The sequence below is a fragment of the Amphiprion ocellaris genome, chromosome 8, assembly GCF_022539595.1.
Source record: "Amphiprion ocellaris isolate individual 3 ecotype Okinawa chromosome 8, ASM2253959v1, whole genome shotgun sequence".
Taxonomy (NCBI): Eukaryota; Metazoa; Chordata; class Actinopteri; family Pomacentridae; genus Amphiprion; species Amphiprion ocellaris.
In genome coordinates this window covers 20,514,650-20,537,383 of record NC_072773.1, presented here as the reverse complement: position 1 = coordinate 20,537,383, position 22,734 = coordinate 20,514,650, and the positions used below count along the sequence as shown (strand labels likewise).

Sequence of the window (22,734 nt, the reverse complement as noted above, 5' to 3'; positions counted from 1 at the left end):
TGCTATTAATAGTTTGTCCTGCTTTATTGGAAACCACATGCTCAGTTACCAGTGACAAAGAGAGTCCATGTATATGTGTGCGTTTACAGGCACCTACATATATATTTATGTGCCAGTCCTTCACAACGTGCCACTGTGTCACGTCTATATTTGAAACAGTTGGCCAGCTGTATAGAGTCCTGTGAAATGTTCTATAAGTGTTTTGCTGCACTTCAGATCTGTTGCCATAGCGGCTGAGTGATGATGTCAAAGCCAAGGCATTGGAATAAAACCACACCCCCTTTTCTCAACGGAAAAGACGAGATGGAAAATACTGTTCAGTTAGCCAGACCCAATTATGCATCACCAAAAAGCAGAACAGCCTCTGGCTTCAGGCACAAAATATGCTCAATAACGGAACACACTTGTGTAGGCGAGACTTGTAGGTTCAGTCGTTACTGGATGACACATACAGACATGCAGTATGTGTGAAGAGAGAGGGGGTGATAATACTTGAAAGAAATATTTCTCCTATCTCCTGATAAATCCTGATTCTTGAAGATGCCAGATTATTGGGGGTGGATAGATAACAGGAGAGATGTGGTGTTGAACAGTTCAGACAGTAAAGAAGACCATGACTAAGAGCTGATACCAGTATTATCTGTATCTAAAGTATTTGGTTGCCCCCTCTGACTAACCTCATATATGAGGTCATGGGACTGTGTGTACATGACCTCATAATGATCTCCAGCAGCTTCAGACTTCCAGAATATCCAGAAATACACGTTGGATTTTCATACCTATCATTTTAGATCATTAGTATGTTTGTGACTAACATCTCATTCTGGAGTTTGCATGCGATGTGATTTCTGAAAACCAAGCCATGACTTCAGCTGGAAAGTGAGGACAACAAATCATTTTGATGGCTACACAGAATCCATCTTTCTACCAACCACGCCTTGAACTCTGACTCTCATTAATCTGCAGTCTCATCTTGAGAACCTAAAAACAGAGTGAGAGAATGAGGCCCCACTAGGATTAGATCTTTGAACCATCAAGTGCACCCAACAGCTGGTAACTGGCCCCCTCCAGACACTCTGGATTACTCCCATCGGTCTACGGTCAGACTTTACTCCGTGTGCCGGAGCACTTAGACGGGTTATAAATACGAGCAGCACTTGACGGAGAGTTCACGTTGCTACTGCCACACAGCCAAATTTGGCCCCTGTGTTCAATCCCAGAGGCTTCAAGTAAATCAGCTAAACCAACAGTCACTAATTCCGGCCGGTCTGGATAGGTTTATTAAAGGTCTCATTGCAGTGAGTAGTTGCTTTTCGCAGCCTAACCACTTTCCTCGTTCTCGTGTGACTCAGAAGCAGGAACAGACTATGAAATCTTCCCACACCCCCCCACAAAGCGTGCTAGAGGACATCAATTGCCCAAATTGGATAAACGTTGTAATTAGATAGAAATACATATGGATCACACATTGAGTTTAAAGAGTGGCTGAAGAAGGAGTTGTAAATTTGGGAAGTGGAGCAACCAGCTTGTGGGGAAAAAACACTCAAAACAAGTTGTAAACATGAACAAAAACAGCAAAACATGACATTTTGTAAGTTTAACTGACCTTTCTGTCACCTATCAAACTGTCTACTGTTACATCAACTTTGGTCTCAACAGGTCATGATACCTGGGAGATAAAATCAAAAGGAGGATTTTGTTCCATTGTTCTTTTGGCTAATAATCTTGGTGATACTGATAAAAGTGACCACATTAGTAAACATATTCTAGCTCGGTTAGTGGATGAGAAGTTCCCCCTCCGAAGTTTTTTTTTTAAGGGAATCACAGGCTCCTCCTCTTCCAAACTTTGTTACGGTTGTGGGAACTCCCTGCCCCGTGTGTCATGATTAGGTGAGCAGAGAAGGCGTGGGTCTGGAGAGACGCAGACAGAGAAGCCGAGAGAAGAGCGAGGACGCACAGAGGAGCTGACGGAGCATTAATGAGATACTGGCCGGTTAGAGTTGCAGGGATGCAGTTTTAGCCACATTCTCCCACTGTTTTCAGCCTTCATCTGCGGACTAGAACATTTGGACACATTCGCTACTCAAAACAAACTTTAGAGGATTTATTTATTCTGAAAAATGGGCTTGGAACGATTTCGCGCAAAGACGCCGGGGACAGCAGCCTCTCTCGCCCTCTCATTCCTTTGTATCATCGGGGTATTACTCACTTTTTCTCAGCCTGCCTGCGAGGCGTTCAACTTGGACGTGGAGGACCCAGCTGTGTATAGCGGACCTAAAGGGAGCTACTTCGGATATGCTGTTGACTTTTATTTGTCTGATTCTGCTAGGTGAGTCTTTAATACTGAGAAATACATTTTCCCTAAATGTTACATGATTAATTTAGAACAAGAAAATATTTTAATTTAAATTCTGAAACATTTGTGCCTAATTTTATTTGGGTACTTCACAATACCCAGTTGTACGCAAATATGTTGTGCAAACTTTCCATTGGAGGTTTTTTGGCAAACTTCAGAACATTTACAGCTCCCTTGTTAAAGTAACAGAGCAAGTTTCCAATGGGAAGCACTCTTCCAACACGTTTCATTTGCGGGTTGTTGTTTTGGCTCTGACATTAAATCGGAGTTTTGTGTATATTCTGTCCACCCAGGACGCACGTTTTACGCACAGCGCACACCCTCAGCGTGCGCACAACTTACTGTAATGGAATACATCCAGGAAATTACATTTGTGTTCTAAACTGCTCTTGAAGTCAAGACTCAATAATGCCAATATAAAAGAGTGGCTGTTTCATCACAAAAAAAGTAATGAACCCAAACAAAGATCAGAACATTGTGGAGTCTCTCTCAAATCCTAATCTCATTGTTCCACAAAATGGCATTTATTTTTGACCTTTAAATCTGACCTCGCCTTAGAAATCTGCTCACTGCAACCTTTAGCACTCACATCTTATTGGTATGAAAAGCTGCTGGTTGCTGGTTGTGATGCTCCCTGTCCCAGTGGGGATGTGATCCTGGTGACACTCTGCATGCAGGGACTGTCTCAGCATTCTTCCTGAGGAGCTTTTGGCATCAGACATTTTTGGAACTTAAACTCATGAATGCATGCCTGTGGTCAGTTCTAATGTCATGGTAGTTTGTGCAGAATATAATATGGGGAGAGGGGTTCCTTACTCTCCTAGGATCATATAGACTTTGTATCAGCTGGGATGCCAAAAAAAAGGCAAGACATGGGTTAATTTGGCTGCTGATAGTTCTGTATTTGTGTTGCTCCCCATTAGGTATATTTTGGTGAGCCCCAGACCAAACCCTGTAATCGCAATAATCATTAACAAAAAATTATGTAGCCACAGTCGAGGCTTCAGACATAATCAGACTTCCTGGCTGAGTCTGTGTCTGCTGAGCGCCAGCGGCGTCTCGGACCGCTGTTCCACCAGCCAGCATGCTGGGATTTGAGAAAGGGCTTTGTGCCGAGTGGGCCGCCAGCAGCAGCTTTAGTTTCCCTGTTTCTCCTCCCTACTTCCCTGGACGGCAGACACTCAGACAAGAGAGATTTCCCCCCCCCCTCTTCTCTGGCCCTCGCTGTCTCTTTAAAAGCCTGCTGCTATTGGTCTTAATTTCTCAGCCTGGGAAGCAGGGGCTTCAGTAGAACAGTATGATTTAGGACGTGAAGCTTGTATGCACAGACCCCTCTTCTCTCTGTCCAACATCCCCCTCCTTATTTCCTCGTATGCTGATGTCATTCTGCAGGGCTTTTTAATCCATCCATCGCCAGACCTTCCCCCACTGTCTAGCCCCTCTCCCCATCATCTCTCCTGGTCCCATTAAGCGTCAGACACAGTAGACGTCATCTCACCGATGACTTAATCCAAACTTTTCTACAGTTGAGACGCCTTTGCTCGCGGGGGCGGAGATGAGACAATGGTTTGTATGTACAAAGCAAGAATAATGTTGAAAAGCAGCTTCCTACAAATGGTTGCCCTGTAATTTTCCTCCTGATGATATGTATGTAGAAGTCTAATGTTAAACAAAACAAAGCATGAGAGAGCAGATTTAAGACCATGACTCATCGCTTTATCTGTAGACCACATGTATCAACCACTTCTCATCCACATTTTCTTAGAAGTTAACCCATCAAAACATATTGGTGGACACATGAAATGAGTTTCTGTTATCTCTTGTTTTGCCATCACATCATCATCTCCCACATTTTGGAGATGTGGGGGAGTAGCTGGAAAACCAGTGAGGTCAGTGGAGGGTTGCACTGTGAGATTCTTCTTGGTAGGATGAGCTGCTGAGGGCCTGGTTCCAGCCCTGTACCTAAAACAGTTTCAGCTTTTGGACAGATATGTGTTCATCACTGGCTAGACTGCAGAATGAATCCAATGGCAGATGTAGATGCAGAGACAATAAAACAGATCCCAGCCATAAATGTGCCTGTCAGGCCTGCATATACAAAGGCTTACTTTCTCCCATGTTGATGCCGATCCGCGACAATGGGTTTATATGTTATGGTCTGTCGTGCCCTTAGGCCTGATGTAATAAAATAGAGTTTGGACACTGGTAGATGGCCCACCATGGAAGAACGCCTGAGGATAGTGTCTGTGAACTGTGTATGACAAACTTGTCAGATGCACACAGGAAGGGCAGGAGGATGTATGGTTCCCTGTTGTGAGTGTATGTTTTTCCATGGTGAGCGAAGATGAACTTTTCACAGTGTTTGGTGGTCCATGTCCTCACACACACACCCTCCTCTACATGGGCCGCAAACACTCACTCTCTTCTCAAACACTTAATAATCAAACAGCAGTAAGTGACTCCTCTTTGACTCTCCGGTGCCAGGCAGGGATAAGGGAGTGGATCGCACTGAGATAGAAAAGGCCAAAGGTCAGCGGCTGTAAATAATAACAGACCTGGCCTGGAGTGTATGAAAAGACAGGTACATGTGTTTGGGTGATGTGCGCTAGCGTGCCGATGGTCTGGCCGTGACGAGCGCATGCCAAGGTCAGCCGGTCCGTGTAGGTGACTCTCCTGGAGTTTACCCTCTCAAACAGGGTTAGAGTTGAACTAATATTGACATTGGATCAGGGTCTCTTTTGGCCTCTAAAGCTCCAATGTTTTCTCTGTTTCTATGCTGAGGTCCCTCTCCATATACGACCAGTCTGATTTCTGTTATTGTTTTCGCTGGTGTCCTTTTCTGTGGACCTGTTTCTAAATAAAACCAGTGAGAGTTTGAGCTGCGGGAGCGCGGCTTGTATATTTGGATTGCCAAGCGTTTCTTCATCCAGGTTCTCATTGTTGCGTGCAGACAAAGGGGCCCTTTGTGTGATGGCAGAAATTGTTTACTGTTTTCCATCAGAGCAGCTCTAACAATTTCTTTCTTAATTTATTGGCCCTCTGAAACGCTGCTTTAATATTCTGTTGTCGAATGGTGCATGCACCTATGATAATGAGGCCGGTGTGCTGGGAACATTGATGTCTGTTCCTGTAAAGGTCAGTCTGGATATACCGAGCATTGTTAAACTGCAGTCAGGCAACAAAGCGCCTTTCTAGCTTTTACAGGTCTGTTGGTTAAACGGGCTTCATATAATGAGCTTGTGTGTGTTTCACTGGAAAAAGATGTCAGTGTGGATGGTGATGACGGGTTTAAAGGGCCCTCGCTGTCACGTCTGCTGTGCTGGTTTGGGAATGCCCCGAGGACGTCACGTCTACTTTGGAATGGAGTTGGCTGTTGGTCAGGGTCGTCCTGACTCATGCTTTGCTAGATTTAATCTCTGACTGCAAGCCAGGCTGGTTTGTTTTAACCCCTGGGTCACAATATGACTCACAGTGGTGGTAATTTGATAAAGGCCATCCTTTATTTGGCAATAAGTCTGTGACACCGTTGTTGACTTGTGCAATGTGAGATTCTACTGGGTGAAGTTTAAATTAGAAGTCTACTCTAATATTTGAGATGGAAATAACACAAAACCCTCAGCCATTCCTGGTTATGAATGCGTGTTTGTGTATATGCATGTGTGGGAACAGCAGGGGTTGGGGTGTGTGGAGGCAAAGTGCTCCAACAGCTGCAACCTCCCCCCCCCCATCGTCGCCATGTTTAATACAACAGCCTCTCTATCTTGAGGTGAGAGCTCTGGACCCCCTGATGTGGCCATTGTGCAGAGGTGTGAACTGCCGACAGTTAAACTCCCCGCAGGATTTTAGGGCAGTAAGACTGTGAAAGAGGGGCGGTAACAGCGGTAGGGGGGTGGACAACAGTTTGGCATGAGAAAATGCATAGTCGAGACCACGAGTCATTTTGATGTTCTGCACTAGAGGCAGGATGTTTCAAATTTCTCACTTGCCACTTGTGAAATAACTCGACAGGTTGGTGGTTTTAACAAAGCAGCTGCTGGTTTTCCCACATTAAGTCTGAGAGCACCCATAAGGGTGGCAGAACGCGAAATGATCGCAGCTTGTTGAAAGGTCGGTAGGAAAAAAACAATGATCGCTAAATCAACTCGGTGTCAACTTGCTGATTCCCTTAACAGAATAGTAGCTCCTACCCAGCGGCAGAGAAGCGTAAAATCATAAAGCCTAAACTATTATTTCAAACTGCCTCTGGATGTCCGCACATTTTTCCAGTGTGACAATAAACAATATTGTCTGGCTACCTTAGCTATCAGTGTTTGTAATTTCCAGGCCACCTGTTGCCCGGCACTACGATCTTTTTGAGACATGAGGGGAAGCGGTTTTACTGTCATACAAGATCAGATCCTCGACAGACTGGACTGTTTATCTTATCATCAGCGGTTGGTTCAGATCTCAATGGCTCCTTTTCAAGTCAGATCTGGGATGCGGAAATGTCTATAAATTGTTATAAAAGACATAACTTGCTCCGGGCTTGTAGAGCAACATGCAGATCTTTTTTCCAGCGCTGCAACTTGCAGTACCATCTGACCGGCAACTGAAAAACGTGGCTTCGGCTCAGCACAGTAGACGCTCTGTAGTCAGCACACGCCATCCCAGCAGGCACTGCTACTCTCATCATCTTCAGGCTCCTGGAAAGCAGCACTGACAGCATGTGTCTATGTGGTGTGTGAATGGACCATCATCCATATGGCAGCCGTAAGGACTCGAACAGCTTCTGTCTGGCCTTGGTTCTGAGAGGACGCAAGACTCTGGCTCCATGTGGTCTAGAATAAAGTCACTGGGCATTACTTGTACTTCTCATTTCATTGTCATTCAGCTGATCTCACTCTTAAGTGTCATGCATGCCCTGAAAAATCAATATTGCAAAAGAATGACGTCATCCAATTATACATGTGTTTGTTGAACGTTTCAACTCTGTATTCTACTCCTATTGATCTGGTGTCATTTGAATCTGCTGGTGATGTTTGTTGCATTTTGGCTTCATTCCTCCACTGCAGGTCAAGAGCTGCCTCTGGCTGGATCAGGTCACTGCTCTGAGTTCTTTTCACTGACATGGAACCACTCCAGAGTTTAAGTATGTGTTGATAGCTACGTGCGAACTCCACAGAGAACCGTACATGTTTTACTTAGGTGTTGCTGAAGTTTGAAGGCCACTGGTGGTTTTTTTTTTTTGTTTTGTTTTAAAGCCACCCTCCTCCCTTGCATATGTGCCACAGCATTTGTTGAGCCGTGTTTATGACTGCAGATGGTAACTGCAGCCGGCACTGGCAGGCTTAACAAGTGTGATTGTGGATTTTTTCCCCCCTCTTTCTAGCTTAAATCTGTTATAATAGTGTTCAAGTGACATCAGCCTTGCAGCTGGGTGGAAGACAATTAAATGTGGACTAGGAGGGGGGAAATGCTGGGCCGAATAGGAGGGAGCAATGGAGGAATTTGCCCGCTGACAACCTCCCTCTGTAACCTCATCATAAACCATATTAGCCATGGCTACGCACAATCAGCAAGTTCCAGCACTCTGCATCACCCTTAATTTCTCAACCCCACATAAAATAGCGGCTACAGTCTGGCAATTATGGTGTGGTGAGATATTTTTTGTAGATTGTCCCCTGATTGCTTGACCTTCAAATGAGACAAACCCAGACTTCGGTTACAGTGAAGCAGTTGTTTACACATTCCTCACTTGCAGCTTAAATCAATTACAGTAGTTTAATTAATGCTTAATTGTCAGCTGGGTGGTGTAGATCATTAGTGGCTGCTCTATGGTAGCTGGTGGGACATGGTGAAGCCGCTAATGCTTTTCATCTGCTCCCTGCTTTCCCCACTAGGACAGTGCTGAAATCTCTCCCTGCTGAAATGGGTTGGCTAGTTGTACAAAACGACATGAAACTAAGAAATGACCAGATGATGATTATTTGAATTCTCCAGTAGCCAAAGCATCTGAATGAGCAGAGAAACCTGTCGAGAGCATCAGAAGGAATTTCTTATTCGTTTTTAGATGCAAATTGAGCTACATCTGTCAGCGCGTGCACAGTGACTCCTATAAAACCTGTGATGGTGTTGCTTTACACTGTAAAAAACAAAAAAACAAAAAACAAAACAGTCCGCAAAAACATGGTGAAATCTGGCAGCAAAGGTGCCAAAAAAATTACATTAGAAAATTGTGGAATTCTGTAAAAAATATGAAAATAACAGCAATTATCTGATATTAATATTGTTTTTAAATTGAGTTAAACACACTCATTCAGTGTGTGACTCACTCAGTCAATTATTGCACAACAAGAAGTAACTTTTGATGCAAACATCATGTACAGTATTTATAAGCCAACATGTACATTATAACTTTTTTCTAACATAAAAGCAATGTATTAATCCCAAGTATACACTGTTTTACTTTCAAACAATGGCAAACATTTTTGAAACAGCTATATGTTTTACTGCTTTAAATATAGTAAGAGAATAATGCAATTTTACAGTCAAATGTTGTAAAACAAATTACCTTTAAGAGAAAAGTAGAGATTTTTGATGTTGACATTTGATTTTGATGTTTGAGCAAGTTTTTGTCTATGTACGGTTAAAGTGTAAATTAATACTCATTTTCTGTGATTTTCCTAGATATTATCTGTAATTTAACAAAACAAGAAAAATCTGTAAAATAACAGTAAATTGTTAAAAAAAATACAGATAAAAACAGTTTAAAAACATTAATTTTTAGGCCTTTTATGTACTCACTCTTTAGTCACTGTAGCATGAAAACAGCCCTTCTCATGAGCATGTCTGTCCTTCAGCTGAACAGCTGTGGATTGCTCGCCCCCTGCTAATTACATATTTTTGCATACCCGTTCCAAGAGCCCCTTCTCTCACAAAGGAATTTGTAATGCAGCACTCAGCCGACTGCAGTTTGAGCTTCATTAAATGCTAATGATACAAAAGCTCCCAGCTAGCAGATACAGTATAGAGGCGGGGAAATGTCAGCTAGAAGTAGACGGATCCTCCCCAGATAAAGCCCCATTAAATGTTAATTCTTCCTCATTTACTGATTGCTATCAATCTGTGTTTGCACATCTGCATGCATCAGTGTAAGTTAGTGAAAAGCAGCTTAAACTGCCAACTTGCTGATTAAAGTCTGATCTGCTTGTTTTGTTATTTCCTGTATTTTTTCCCCTTGGAAAAGATGCCATGACCAACTATGGCTGGATTCTATTCAGATCCGATTCAACAAAAGATGCTGTGGCTTTCAGTTTCCTTGGTCTTGATACTGTGTGCATGTACAACTGGTGTCATTTATTGCATACATGTGCTTGCACATTATTTCTAAAAGTTCATTCTTAGCCAAAGCAGTATTTGCCCTTTTGTTTACTTGGAAACTTTGGCAGCCTGGTTGTCCAGGAGAATTTGCAAACTGAAATGGGGGGAAATTGTGCTTAGAGTTTCTGAAATTTATTTCCCGCAAATAGATTTGGAAGGCTGAAAAGGTGATTAAGGGAATGTGGTCTACTAGTGATAAATATTTACTAACTGCTTCAATATTTGAGTGTGAGAGTTTATAGCTGGTAAGAGTGAGATCTTCAGCCGAGGATCCGGGAAACCTCTCTGTGATTTAGATTATTGTCCAGGTGGAGCTCTGTAGCTCTGCAGGGATATTCCTGCATCTGCACATGTGGTCAGAAATAAAAGGGGGGACACTGTTTCTTCCATTCCAAGTTGAACTGGTTTGTTTCTTTTTTCCCTCTTCCAACAAAAACTGGGAGTTTCTGCTCCACATTTAGAATTGGCATTGTGCTTTATCTCTTCTGAGGTATTAAGACTACACTAACAGTGCAAGATTAAACTCACACCTCCTGCTTTCCTGCCTTTTCTTTGTCCTTCCGCAGTTGTGTGTTTTTCAAACCGTAGATGTTGAAATGATTCGAAGGCTTTGTATCGACCACCAACGCACCCTGGATCACTTCTGTTAGATTTCCTCCATAAGTCATCCCATAACTTTTTGCAGTTTGTCCTCTGAGGTAATAGATAGGTTCAGTGGGATTAATTAGGGTGGATTACAAGGCCTCGGAATATCGCATGTTTTAACTGCTGTCTGACTCATGCTGGTTCTTCCTCTGGACCCAGCTGAGTACTTACCCCTGGGGGCAGGATGCTAAGTTTAGCCAAAATTTAAACTTTCATGCACTATTGGTAGATCTGGGGCAGGAAAGGGTGTACTCTTCCTGTTTTGAAGCCCCCTAGACACCGTCTGGACTCAATGGTCCCATGCCTCCTTTACCCACATCAATGCCTACAACTTTGTCTGTGATGTTTGTCGGGTCAAGTGGGTCCACAATGAGGTAATGGCTAAACCATCCACTTAAGACACATTATCTTCTTGTTTTTTTTTTTCCTCAACTTATCCTTGTCCAAAATCTTGCTTGTCTCCATTTATATACAATGACTCTGCTTTTTATTCATCCTCTGAAGTCTGTCCTCTGTGTTTTTACTCCCTGGTGCACCTGTAACTTCACTCTTCTCTCACTGTCTGTTCAAGTGGTTGGCTGCCCTTTCTGTAGTTGTACAGTGTAACTGCAAGGACTCTGATGTTTAGCATCACAGCTGTAGAAACAAGAGTGTGACTCCACTTAGCCTGTCTGCTTTCTTGTTTTCCTATTGAATCGGGGCCACAGGGGAGCCTGTGTGACCATGCAAGTGTTTCTCTTTTGTGTGTCTGACTGTAAGCAGGTGGAGTGAATGTGAACATCACATGTGCACATGTCATAGCAGCAGTTTCCAGTGATTGTATAGGATTATGTAAAACGGTGCTAGTAAAGTGTTTTGCATCAGTTTCAGAATACAGCTCGCTAGGCAGTAAAATGTGCGTACTGCGCTATGTTTAAAGCTGTCGGGGTGGGAGGCCTGGAATGCAGTTTTTTAACTGAGGCCAGGCTAAGAGCTACAAACCGACTGATTTAATGAAGAAGTTCAGGTTTCTAATAGTTGAGTTTTAGTGTTGTTATTTGGGAATCGTATCATTTGGTTTGCAGCTTACAAATTGTTTCTTGGTCTCTTTCCCTCACAGTGCCAGTGTGGTGATAGGAGCCCCCAAGGCCAACACGAGGCAGGCCAACGTTACAGAAGGAGGATCCGTATTCTACTGTCCATGGAGCCTCAGGCAATCAGACTGCCACCCGATTGAATTTGATCCTGAAGGTAAGCCTTGTGATTGACACACAAACAAGCAGTGCGTTAATATGCTGTTTGGAAGACCTCAGATCTGCTTTCTTTGTGATTTTTAACTCTGCTGTGAAACCGATACCACCTTTGTCTTATCACTTGGTTGTTCAAGAGGTTGAGAAACTGGAGATGGTGTTTGAATTCTCTTTAGCTGTCCGAGCTTTGTTGCTTCTCTGTACACTTTGGCAGCCGTCAGAGCATTTCCTTTCTGGATCAGGCGTCACTTGTTCCACTTCATTGCTGTTGACTACAGTGGTTCCTGGACGTAGGAGGATTCTTTTTTTCCTGTTTGTGTCCTCTCTTTGGGGATGAAAAGGATAATGGGGTGTTGAAGAGGTCTGGAGGATACTCCTTCCTTCCTCCAGGTCATGTTTGTGCTGCATTGCCTCAGGAGGCATAGGGAGATAAGCAACCAGTAAACAAATAGGTCAGACAAAGAAATATCCTGTTTGTATGACAGGTGAGACAGACACTGCCAGCCTTGACAAAAGAACTCCAGTTGAATCCAAATTAAGTGGTTTAAAGGAACATGAGGAAGTCCGTGTGGTTGTTTAATGAATGGATTCATGTTTCAGTGTGTTGACAGAATAGCCATCAGCCTATTTTGCACAATGGAGCAAAGTGAAGAAAAGGGCACTCTAAGTGAAAAGTTACTAGCTTTTAGAATGAAAACAGACACACACACATGCATGCACGCACACACACACACACACACACAGAGTGAATTGCACTTATAGAGGGTCACTCACTGCGTCATTTTTGGCTTCTTTCCTGAGAAATCAAAGATGTGCATTGTGGGCCAACTTAAATTTACAGTCCACAATGCAAAACAGGGAGAAATATTCCACTGAGTGTTTCACAAGCCCAGTAAAACAACATTCTTTTATTGGACACTGCTGCTTGGTACCCTTTGCGCTACTATTTTTGCACTGCTTTTCTTGCAACATGAAATGTGTTGAGCATCCATCGGTGCTGGCTAAAGGCCACATCGAGTGATGTCATGCACAAGCAGCGAGGCCTTGCGGTCAAGGTTAGTCCCCTGGGCTGTCAGACAGTGTCCTTCATATTTTGAAAAAGGCTTTGAAGGCAGCCGATTAGAGTGCCAGAGCCAGTTCTGACATCTGGATCACGGCGGAGCTGCTGCATAGCGGAGCAGCACTCAATACATTGACATCTGCATGCAAATGCGGCTATGACAAACAGCTGTTACACGGATGACATTTACTGCTGCGATCCACTTACTGTAGCTTTGCCTGTGCTTTCTTTGCCAATTCTGATAGTAAAGGCTAGAGCAATAAAGAGACATTCAGTGATTTTTTCCACTATAAGGGCTGCATAAAAGATGGCTTTCAGTAGGTGTATTCCTAAATCAAAGTGGTGTCAGAGGTCTCCCTGTGTCTTGGTGTGTTTGAGCTCTGACCCACAGGCCACAGATCCTCTTAATTAGACGAACTAATTGGGTCAAAGTGGACACAGGGCCCCCCTCCCATCCACTTCCTCTTCCATAGAGATAAGAGCCTGTCTATGGATTTGAGAGGACGACAGGGGACTGGGGGCAGCAGGGAGGGTCCGTGAGGGCACATACAGGATGGGAGGAGGAAAGAGGGGAGAAACCAGAGCCCTGTTCCTCGACTCAGTCCCCCCACTGTCTGTACTCCCACAGGGGCAGCTGATGTGATGAGTGAATTTGGCCATTTGTCTTCCACCCCACTGTCACGCACAAAAATACACACACTCTTACAATAAGTAGCTCTAATGGCTCCACTCACACACTGTTCAAAGTGGAGTCTATGAACGTACTCCAGACCCCAGAGAGAGACCAGGCCTGGCACCACGTCACGTCAGCACACTGCACTATTCTGCCTCCCAGCGGGACTTTGGTCAGATGACATCTCACCCGTCTCTAGGTATCCCTTTATCTAGCCTGTGAATCTCTATTTTCACTTCCACGTGATTCTAGCTGGCTGTCTTCAGTCGCCTCGCAGACAACAAACAGAACTTTTCATCACCCATTATGGTGACACGGAGCTAATGGTGCCATGTGAGAACTTCACTGAGCTTCTATAGGCGTTTACGATAATGTGCTTCCGCTCTTCGCAGTTATGCGGTATGAATTACAAGAGGACTTTTCCACTGCGTCTCTTGGTTGCCGTGGTAACATGATTCAAATCAACACAGTCGCTGTTGGGCTTCAACCTTTGGTTGGTGGATTTGACTTAACCAAACAACTTTCCCTGTTATGAAAATGTTGAGTAAAAATACCACGCAGCTAAGGCAGATTAGTTAAAGTAACAGGCTTATAAGGAGCTGTTTGAAGTGCTGCTCATGTTATTGCCTTTGCGGCTAAAGCGCTGCTTTTCACTCCTCTGAACACTTAGTGCTGGGCTGGCTGCTGTTGACCCTCGATAAATAATGTCAGCAGAAAAGCCCAGAGATGGAGATTAAGCAGAAATACAGTCAGGTTATTAAAAAACTATAATCTCTCTGCTTATCGTCTTGGGTTAAGGGAGGCAGCGCTCCCTGTGAGCAAAGAAGAGAATAGGTTGTGTAGACATGGAGAGCTGGGTGAGATAGTGTCAGAAAAAGGAATAGGAAAATGGAGATAATGTTGAAAATGAAAACAGTGAAGGGGGAGAGTGGAGTATGTGCCTGAACAGAGATGACTGGGAAGTTGCAGTGAGGAAGCCAGGCTGGAGTGTGTATGTTTTGATTGGACCACGGCCTCTTCGCTGTTTCCACAAAGACACGGAGCAGGCCTTCACCCTCAGCTCCAGGCTGCCTAGTTGGCTAGAAGTTAAGAATAGAGGCAGACAGGCATGGATGGATGTAGAGGCCCGACGCTCAGCCTTCTTTCTTCACATCCACGCAGAGCATGATCTCCAACAATATCTATCAGGGCTCAGTTTCTGGCAGATGCTGCTCTTCTCTTTTGCAACAAGCCTGTGGTTTGACATAGTCTAAACAGAAGAAATGAGTCTGCAAAGAGGGGATGTTATTGATCTTGAACTCATATTTGGACTTTCCCCTACAGATGTCAGCTCAGACTCGGAGACTGATATGAGCTATATGGTCGGGATGTGGATCCCTTGCCTAATCAATTTGTTTGCATTTCATTCTTTATTGCAGCTCAGATGTAACATCTGTCTTCCAATAAAGTTGTGTTTAAACCTGACTCCCCACACCATCTGTCACGTCACCTGCTGCTGTCAAAGCGTTGAAGTGGGAGATCAGCATTACTGGCCAGGTGGTCAAACAGAGCAAAGGGTCAGCAGGGTTAAACCAGGCCAGTCCAGTCCAAACCTGACCAAGCTGAGATAACCCCCTATCTCCTGAACACTTGCCTGGTAGCGGATTCCAGTCTTTTCAAATTGTCACCCTGATTATCTTTGCATGAAAAACCATGTAACTGGAGTCTTAAAGTCTGCTATCTGCCAATTGTACAGATGTTTATAAGAGCCAGGGAGGGAGGGGAAGGCAGAATTAGGATACTTGAGGTCCAGCTCAAGGAATGCACGTTTTATCGCACTGCTATAACTCAGGTTTTTTTTTGTTTGTGTGTGTTTTTTTCCCAGGAGATCGTGTCGTCTTGCTGAATGACACAGAACACCAGGTGGATTTCAAGTCTCACCAATGGTTCGGCGCCACTGTGCGTTCACACGGTGACACAATTCTGGTAAGGTGACTCTCTCAGAGATATAGGTAGGGGTTGGGAAAAGGAGAAATGGAGTTTGAGGCTTGCTGCACACCAGTGACACTTTTTACTTCAACTGATGTCTCACTCCGAATTTATGGGGAATGTGTATGTTCTTTATTAGAAATTTGTCTCTCAGATTACTGTCCACTAAGTTGTTGTCATTCAGGCCCAATTTTCACCTCCAGTCTCAACACACCGTAAAGAAATGTTTTTGTGCTGCCATGTGACATCAAAGTCTAGCTGCCTGTTGTTTGGTCTGATTGTACGGGTTGTGACCGGGGTTGAGTTTCATGGTTACCCTGCTCCAGATGTAGCACTGACCTCAGCCTGAGACTCCTCCTGAGTTCACCAGGGTGTTGTTGCAACTGGAAAAACATCTCCCACCTCACCACGTTCATCAACACATCTCCTCCCTTTTTCCTCCCTTCCCCTCTCCACCTCTCTTGCACCTCAGGCTTGTGCCCCACTTTACTCGTGGCGGACTGAAAAGGATATCCCCCGTTCTGATGCTACAGGAACCTGCTACCTCTCAGTCCATAATTTCACCAAATTTGTGGAGTATGCTCCCTGTCGTACAGGTAACTGTCACCTCTATTCAAATATGTCATTAGCATTTATGTCTTACCTCACAGAAATAGCCTGCCTTTACATTAACCCCCTGAACCCCAAGCAGTTTCTGGGTGTTTCTTGCTGTTGACACATTTTACTCACTGTGGGCTCCTTTTTTTTTTTACTTCAATCTGAAGTCCTACACCTCTTTGGAGACACCACAGCCATGGCAAGAAGTAGAGAGTACTCAAACTGTGTACACTATAAGAAAGTAATAATGTTATGAATCATAAAAAAGAAAAAGCAAAAGCTGAATTTTTTGGTTATTTATTCTGCAAGAATTGATATTCAACATGTACAACATTTTTCCAAGTCCCATAGGTGTACAAATACTAGAAAAGAGTAACTCAACATACTAGAGATATATTACTACTTAAATTTTTATTTTGTCTGCATGTTTCTCTCATCTTTGCTCTGTGTAAACACAGCCTGCTGTTCAGCCCAGTTCAGCTGAAAAGTCCCAGAATTTTTGTCAGGTGCCTTATTGTTCCAGCGAATGGCTTCAGCGTTTCAACAAAGTCGACAGAATTTTATTTATTTATTTATTTATTTTACAGAATCTGGTTTGAGTACATGTACAATGAAGTGATATTTTTGTTGAAATATCAAAATTTGAAGCTTAGATTTGGTTACGTTTTCTGATGAATGGCATGTCATAGATGAGTACTTCAAGGACCATCAGATAGATGAAAATCAAATAAATGTTTTTGTTCTTACAGTTTCTGGCTCTAAAAAAATGTGTCATTTTGGTCATTTTTTAAATAAATAATGATAAGATATGATTCTGAACCCAGTGGTCGGTTTTAAAGTTCATTGTAACTATTTAGAAAATTTGAAAGGATATGTTTCCATTATTGTAATTGAATATTATTTGTTGCTACTTTGAAACCAGTAAATTTGAAAAATCAACAATCTGGTTTCTGATGTTAGGTCATTCACGACGCACCACTCTACTCTTTTATTTTCAGAACTCAGTGATCCGGTGGGACAAGGCTACTGTCAGGGAGGGTTCAGTGCCGACTTCACAATGGTAAACTCTATGTAACTGTTCGTGAATCACCACAGGTTCCTGGGATAATACTTTCTTTTGCAATTGTAGTAATTCACAGATGTTATCTTTCAGGATGGTAAAGTGGTGTTGGGAGGTCCAGGTAGCTACTTTTGGCAAGGTATGTAGCAAGAACATCGACCGATATAAAAAAACAATCTTCAAATGTCCTTTTAAACCGACCGTTTTTCTCTTACTTTAGGTCAGGTGATCTCTGCTGCTAAGCAGGACATTATCGAAGCTTACTATCCAGGCTATTTTATGCAGGCTGTGAATGGTCAGATACAGACCAGGCAGGTCCAGGCCGATCACGATGACAGCTACCAAGGTGAGAGAGGCTCACTAACACATGGATGAATGCACATTCACACGTATCTTCATTTGTCAACTGTGAAAGCTGAGAGAACTGATGTCTGTCCTCTTGTGTTTTCTTCAGGCTACTCTGTTGCTGTTGGGGAATTCAGTGGTGATCAGGTAGAAGGTAAGTCAACGAAACAGGCTACACACATGGACAGTGTTCGGTGAAGCGTACAGAAAGTGAAAGACATAAAGATATTTATATTGCAATGCAAATATTACAACCAAAATAACATGAACAGAAATCAACTACAATATTTTCCATAATTACTGAGCTGGAAATTTTGTGGAATGCTCTTATTCTCCTGCTGTTCTTGACATGTATACTTTCCCTGCTAAATCTTTCTTCATCTTTCTGTGCACTCCTCAGATTTTGTGGCTGGTGTTCCAAAAGGACTCATGCTCTATGGTTCGGTAAGGACACTTAATCATTACTCTCATTTTGGTTTTCATTTAAGTGTCTTTTGAATGGGAGGCTTGGGCTTTAGACTTGGGACTCATACAGGAAAGTGAGAGAATGAAAACAGTCTTGGCGATATTGTCACAGTGAGAATTATTTTTGCAGTAAATTCCTGACCAGAGACTGTGCTTATATTAGACCCTATAAAAAGATGTTCGCCATATGTGCTTGCTGTGTTGCAGGTGTCCATTCTGAACGGTACAGATCTGACAACAATGATTAACTACACTGGTGAGCAGGTGAGTCTGGAAACTCCTCTTTACCCTCTATAGAAAGCTCCTTCATGCTCCACTTTCTCTGTGTTTTCATTGCTCGACTCCTTGTAAGTGCTCTTAATTTGTCGAGTCAGTGTAAGCAAAAATAATTTCCTGTACAATGTTCTGTTTACTAGATTCTGGTCTCTTTGGTGGTTCGCTGTAAAGCTAAATTATTGAAGGGAAAGTGCAGCTGCAATTTGTGCAAATGGCTCTGGGAATAGAAAAGTGCTGCGCTTGTTTAAACAGTGATGATTGACTCAGCTGAATAAATAAAATCACAAGCGAATTTGCATAAACTCCAGTAATTCATATGACTTCTGCAGTGTCTGTGCTTCTTAGACTGAAAATCCCAAAAGGGAAATCAAAAAATGAAAGAAAACTAGAGCAGACAGCCCCAAACAGGGTCTAACCTGTAAAACCCATCAAGCCTTTGTGTTTTCGTCAGGCCTTCCTGTATTTTAATAACAGAGAAAGCACGTTTGCAGTAGTATGAGTGTCTTTGGATGATCTAAGAACCAACCAAATCTTGACTCTGCCTTTAGTTAATTAGATTTTTACTGGCTAAAGTCCTGAAAACACTTTTGTCCATAGATGGGGTCATATTTCGGCTATGCAGTGGCAACAACTGACATCAACAGTGATGGGTGAGTCTGTTTTCTCTGTTTCTTTCTCACGTTCTCGCTAATGAATTAGCTTGGCAGAATCTTGATTGCATGCCATCAACAACACATTAGAGCTGCACCCTTAGGCGTCAGCGTGTCTGAGCTTAAGTGAGTTGGAGTGATCGTCCTCTGTTGACTGCAGGATGGTTGACCTGCTGGTGGGGGCTCCCATGCTCATGGTCCGAGGCTCCGACGGTCGCCTGGAAGAGATGGGCCGAGTCTACGTTTATCTACAGCGAAGCCCTCTGAACCTGGAGCTCCGCCTGCCTCACCTGACAGGCACACAGGTGTTTGGGAGATTTGGCAGCACCATTGCACCTCTGGGAGATCTGAACCAGGATGGGTTTAATGGTAAGGATGGGGAATTATAGCAGGGGAACTGACAGACATTTGTTTTCGTCTCTGCCTCTTATTTAAATGGGATACAGAGTAGTTTTTGTGATAAAATTATATGTAGAAGCAGCCTCATGCCTTTAAAGTTTTGCAGGGTGCCAATTAATTAAAGAAAGTAGCAACGAAAAGAAGGAAATCTGGTTAAAAAAAAAAGTCATAAATATGGATTTTTTCCCCCTATTTTGTTTAATTAGAGAGCTACAATATCAGCTTATGTGATTTATTTTAGTGTTTTGGCTGGAAAAAGCATTCTTGCTCCAGGGACAGCAGTGTTGGTTGCTTGACCTACTTGTGGGTTCTAAAGGATTAAGGCTAATAGCTTTGGTGATCCCATAATTTTGGTTTATGACTAAATACCAGCAAAAGTAATGATACTCAGATTAGCCTCAGTTGTATGTTCACTGCTAATTATGACCATTCTGTAGTGCTGGTATAGTTCTGTGTAAAATGGTCTGACTGTAGCTCATTATCATCCTGCTATAGGGAGGTAAAAAGCTCTGGGTGTTGGTATCTCTTTAAACCAATCATGTTAGTAATGGGCAGAGCTAGTGAGACTAACTGTTAACATATATAGCTCAAAGGACTGAAACAGCATCATAAGCTGCAGACTATAAGAATTATTATGAGAATGAACTTCTGATATTAGTTTTTTTCTTTGTTAAATTCTACATTTTTCACTGGGATCCAGTGGCTAAAGTGCAACCTGGCTTTACTAAGACATGAAATTTATTTTCGTTACGTCTTTAAATATGGATATCCTAATATTGGGGTTGGAAATGTAGCTGACCAAGGCAATTTTTAACTGATCGATATTGGTACGACCCTTAATCTGATCATTTCCTTACATCCACTGTCACAGAAGTATTGAAAAGTGTAATCATTTTTTAAAATAAATGCAGCACTATGAATCAGTTGTTGATTTAACTTAGTATACAGATTAAACTAATTGGACATTTCTTCTGTGCTGATATTGCTGTTTTAGCCACGGACACATTATATGGGTTGCAAGGGCAGCTGCGACATATCCCACTGGGGTATTGTGACTCTGTCCTATTTGATCCTAGTTTGATTTAACTAATGTGTGCTGACTGGATGTCATTAAGTGTCACAAAATACTTTATCACAGTGACTTTTTACCGGCTTGTATAATCTCGAAAAATGACTCTGCATATCAACAGATACACAATATTACATGACTTTGATCGTGCAAAAAAACTTGATCGGGATATTCCTATGTAAAAGAAAACCTAAGCAAATATGTTTTATGACTGCTTGCTGCTTTGCAGATGTGGCTATCAGCTGTCCATTTGGAGGGGAGGATCGACAGGGACTGGTCTACATCTATAATGGATACTCAGAAGGACTCAGGGAAAAGCCTTCTCAGGTGATTGTGGGCCAATGGGCGGCTGGGACTATTCCTGCCAGCTTTGGATTTGCCCTCAGAGGTGCCAAGGACCTGGACATGAATGGTTATCCAGGTAAGTGAGCTGAGAAACACAACCATCAGTAGATTTTTATGTTTTAGTATGTTTTCCAATTGTGTTCTTTTATTTCCTCAGATCTCATTGTTGGTGCCTTTGGGGTTAATAAGGCAGTTCTCTATAGGTATGTTTTTCTGAATTAGAACCTCCAATCATGCAGTCTTTTTGTTCAAATGAATAGATCAACATTCTGTGAGACAAGTTAATTTGCTTTCTTGCCCACAGTTAGATGAGAAAATCAAAGCTACTTTAATATCTACACTAAACTTGAAGACTCAAAGCAGAGAAGACACCGCTTGCTCTGCTCTGTGTTTCAGCTATGCCGAGCTAACCATCTGCTTAATGGAAAGATATAAAAGTGGTATTGATCTTCTCATCTAAGTATTGACAGGAAAACAAGCTTTCCCAAAATGTCAAACTATTTCAGTTTCAGCAGTAAAATTGGAAATGTAATGTTTAATGATGGCGTCTTCAGTCTGTATTGTTTTTGTTGTCCACAGATCCCGACCAATAGTCAACACCACTGCCTCTCTGATAGTTTCTCCCACCATGATCAACCCTGAAGAGAAGAACTGCATGGTCAATAATGGAAACTCCAGCATTCCTGTTTCCTGGTGAGTGTTCAGATCACCCCTTGTGACCAACGCTCTGCTTCCTTTGACCCTGCTGCAGAACTGCACTGTTGGTATTTCTTTGACCCAACTGCCAAAAGATGGGCTTCCCCATTTCCCTCATGCATAAACACCGTGATATCCTGGCAGGAAGCTCTGATAAGGAATATCCTCCACATCAGCAGTCATGGTATTAGTTCATACTGAGCACAGCTCTTATCTGACCTATTTTCAAAATGTCTTCATATCACACTCCTTCTGTTGAGGAGCAGAGAAATAACATGCTGAATAGCAGCATTGTCGGCTGCTTCTGGCCTCCTCCAAATCTGCAGCTCCAGAGAAGGGGAGAGGAAACAGACGACGGTTGCTCGCTGTTCGACATGGTTGACACTGCGCTCATGTGTCTGCTTTTCCCCCTTCTCCACATCCTGATCCATAAAGGAAACTCTTGTATACACATGTGTCTTGATTATGCTGCGTTGCCTGGTGATGAGGAGTTTTTTGGTGGGGGTGAAAGGAGAGCAGAAGGCATAATGGGAGGGAGGTCGGGAGGGGAGGGGTTGGGAGGTTTTTGCAGTTGCTTTCAATGAGATATTGTTTGGTGGTGGAACACAGCTGGGAAACATCAGGACACGTAGACTCCCGTGAGCGTGCGCACACAGTTGTGCAGGAACAGGAGCACAGACATGAACTTAGTACTGCTTCTCAAAAAAGATCCTTGTACTTTGTGTCTTTCTCATTTTTCACCTCTCTTCCCTTTCCTGTGTTTTTTTTCCTCTTTAACACGCTCTCCCTTTTTCCTTTCATACTTCTTCCAATTCTTTGCTTTGTGCCTCTTATGTGGGGTTACTAGTAAAAGGATTGGGGGTTTTTGGAGTTTCAGACTTGGACAGCAGTGGCATGTTGTGTGGCTGATGTCATGGGAGAGAGCTACAGGCTTATATAGGCAGCCATTGACTGGTCAGGACTGAAACCTGAGTCGTTGCTCAATTTCACCCTTCTTAACTCCGCTATTTCTTGTGTGTGTGTGTGTGTGTGTGTGTGTGTGTGTGTGTGTGTATGTGTGTGTGTGTGTGTGTGTGTGTGTGTGTGTGTGTGTGGAGGGGGGGCTGTGGGTAGAAATGGAGACGCGCTGATTTATCAACTTGGCTGCTGAAAGTGTTCAGATGCCAGCCTGTCTCCAGACATTTTGTATTTTTTTTCATATTATTTGTGGAAGTCCCATTATGCCTCTTGCCTTGTAATGTGAACCATGTAAGGAGCTGACACAAGAAAAGTGGGCCCTGAGTGAAAGTGAGAGAACAAGTGAGGGCGAGTGAGGTGTCTTGTGTGTGCAGTGTGTTTATACTGAATCTCTGCCATAAATGAATATGCTTCTCTCATCATGTCCTTGTCCTTTCTGTCTGAACCAGCGTCAACCTAAGTTTCTGCATATCTGCTGAGGGGAAGCACCTACCAGGCATCCTAGGTGAGCCAATTTTCCACATCTGCACTTTATTACAAGTAAGAAAAATGTCAAATAGCCACCAACGGTAATGTTTTAAATCC

At 43.0% G+C, this 22,734-nt stretch overlaps 1 protein-coding gene across 1 annotated transcript in view; it reads left to right on the top strand.

The window, feature by feature from the left end:
- Positions 1-1,904: 1,904 nt before the first annotated feature.
- The window catches only part of itga5 (integrin, alpha 5 (fibronectin receptor, alpha polypeptide)), a 36,731-nt gene continuing 15,901 nt past the window's right edge, over positions 1,905-22,734 (top strand). Inside the window, exons 1-16 of the mRNA XM_023289758.3 lie at positions 1,905-2,329; positions 11,460-11,590; positions 15,187-15,287; positions 15,763-15,886; positions 16,886-16,947; positions 17,041-17,086; positions 17,168-17,293; positions 17,402-17,446; positions 17,693-17,736; positions 17,965-18,021; positions 18,631-18,683; positions 18,844-19,052; positions 20,381-20,572; positions 20,654-20,699; positions 21,076-21,189; positions 22,599-22,654. Coding sequence (XP_023145526.2) covers positions 2,121-2,329; positions 11,460-11,590; positions 15,187-15,287; positions 15,763-15,886; positions 16,886-16,947; positions 17,041-17,086; positions 17,168-17,293; positions 17,402-17,446; positions 17,693-17,736; positions 17,965-18,021; positions 18,631-18,683; positions 18,844-19,052; positions 20,381-20,572; positions 20,654-20,699; positions 21,076-21,189; positions 22,599-22,654 — 1,615 coding nt within the window. The 5' untranslated portion in view covers positions 1,905-2,120. The remainder of the gene's footprint in view (positions 2,330-11,459; positions 11,591-15,186; positions 15,288-15,762; positions 15,887-16,885; positions 16,948-17,040; positions 17,087-17,167; positions 17,294-17,401; positions 17,447-17,692; positions 17,737-17,964; positions 18,022-18,630; positions 18,684-18,843; positions 19,053-20,380; positions 20,573-20,653; positions 20,700-21,075; positions 21,190-22,598; positions 22,655-22,734) is intronic.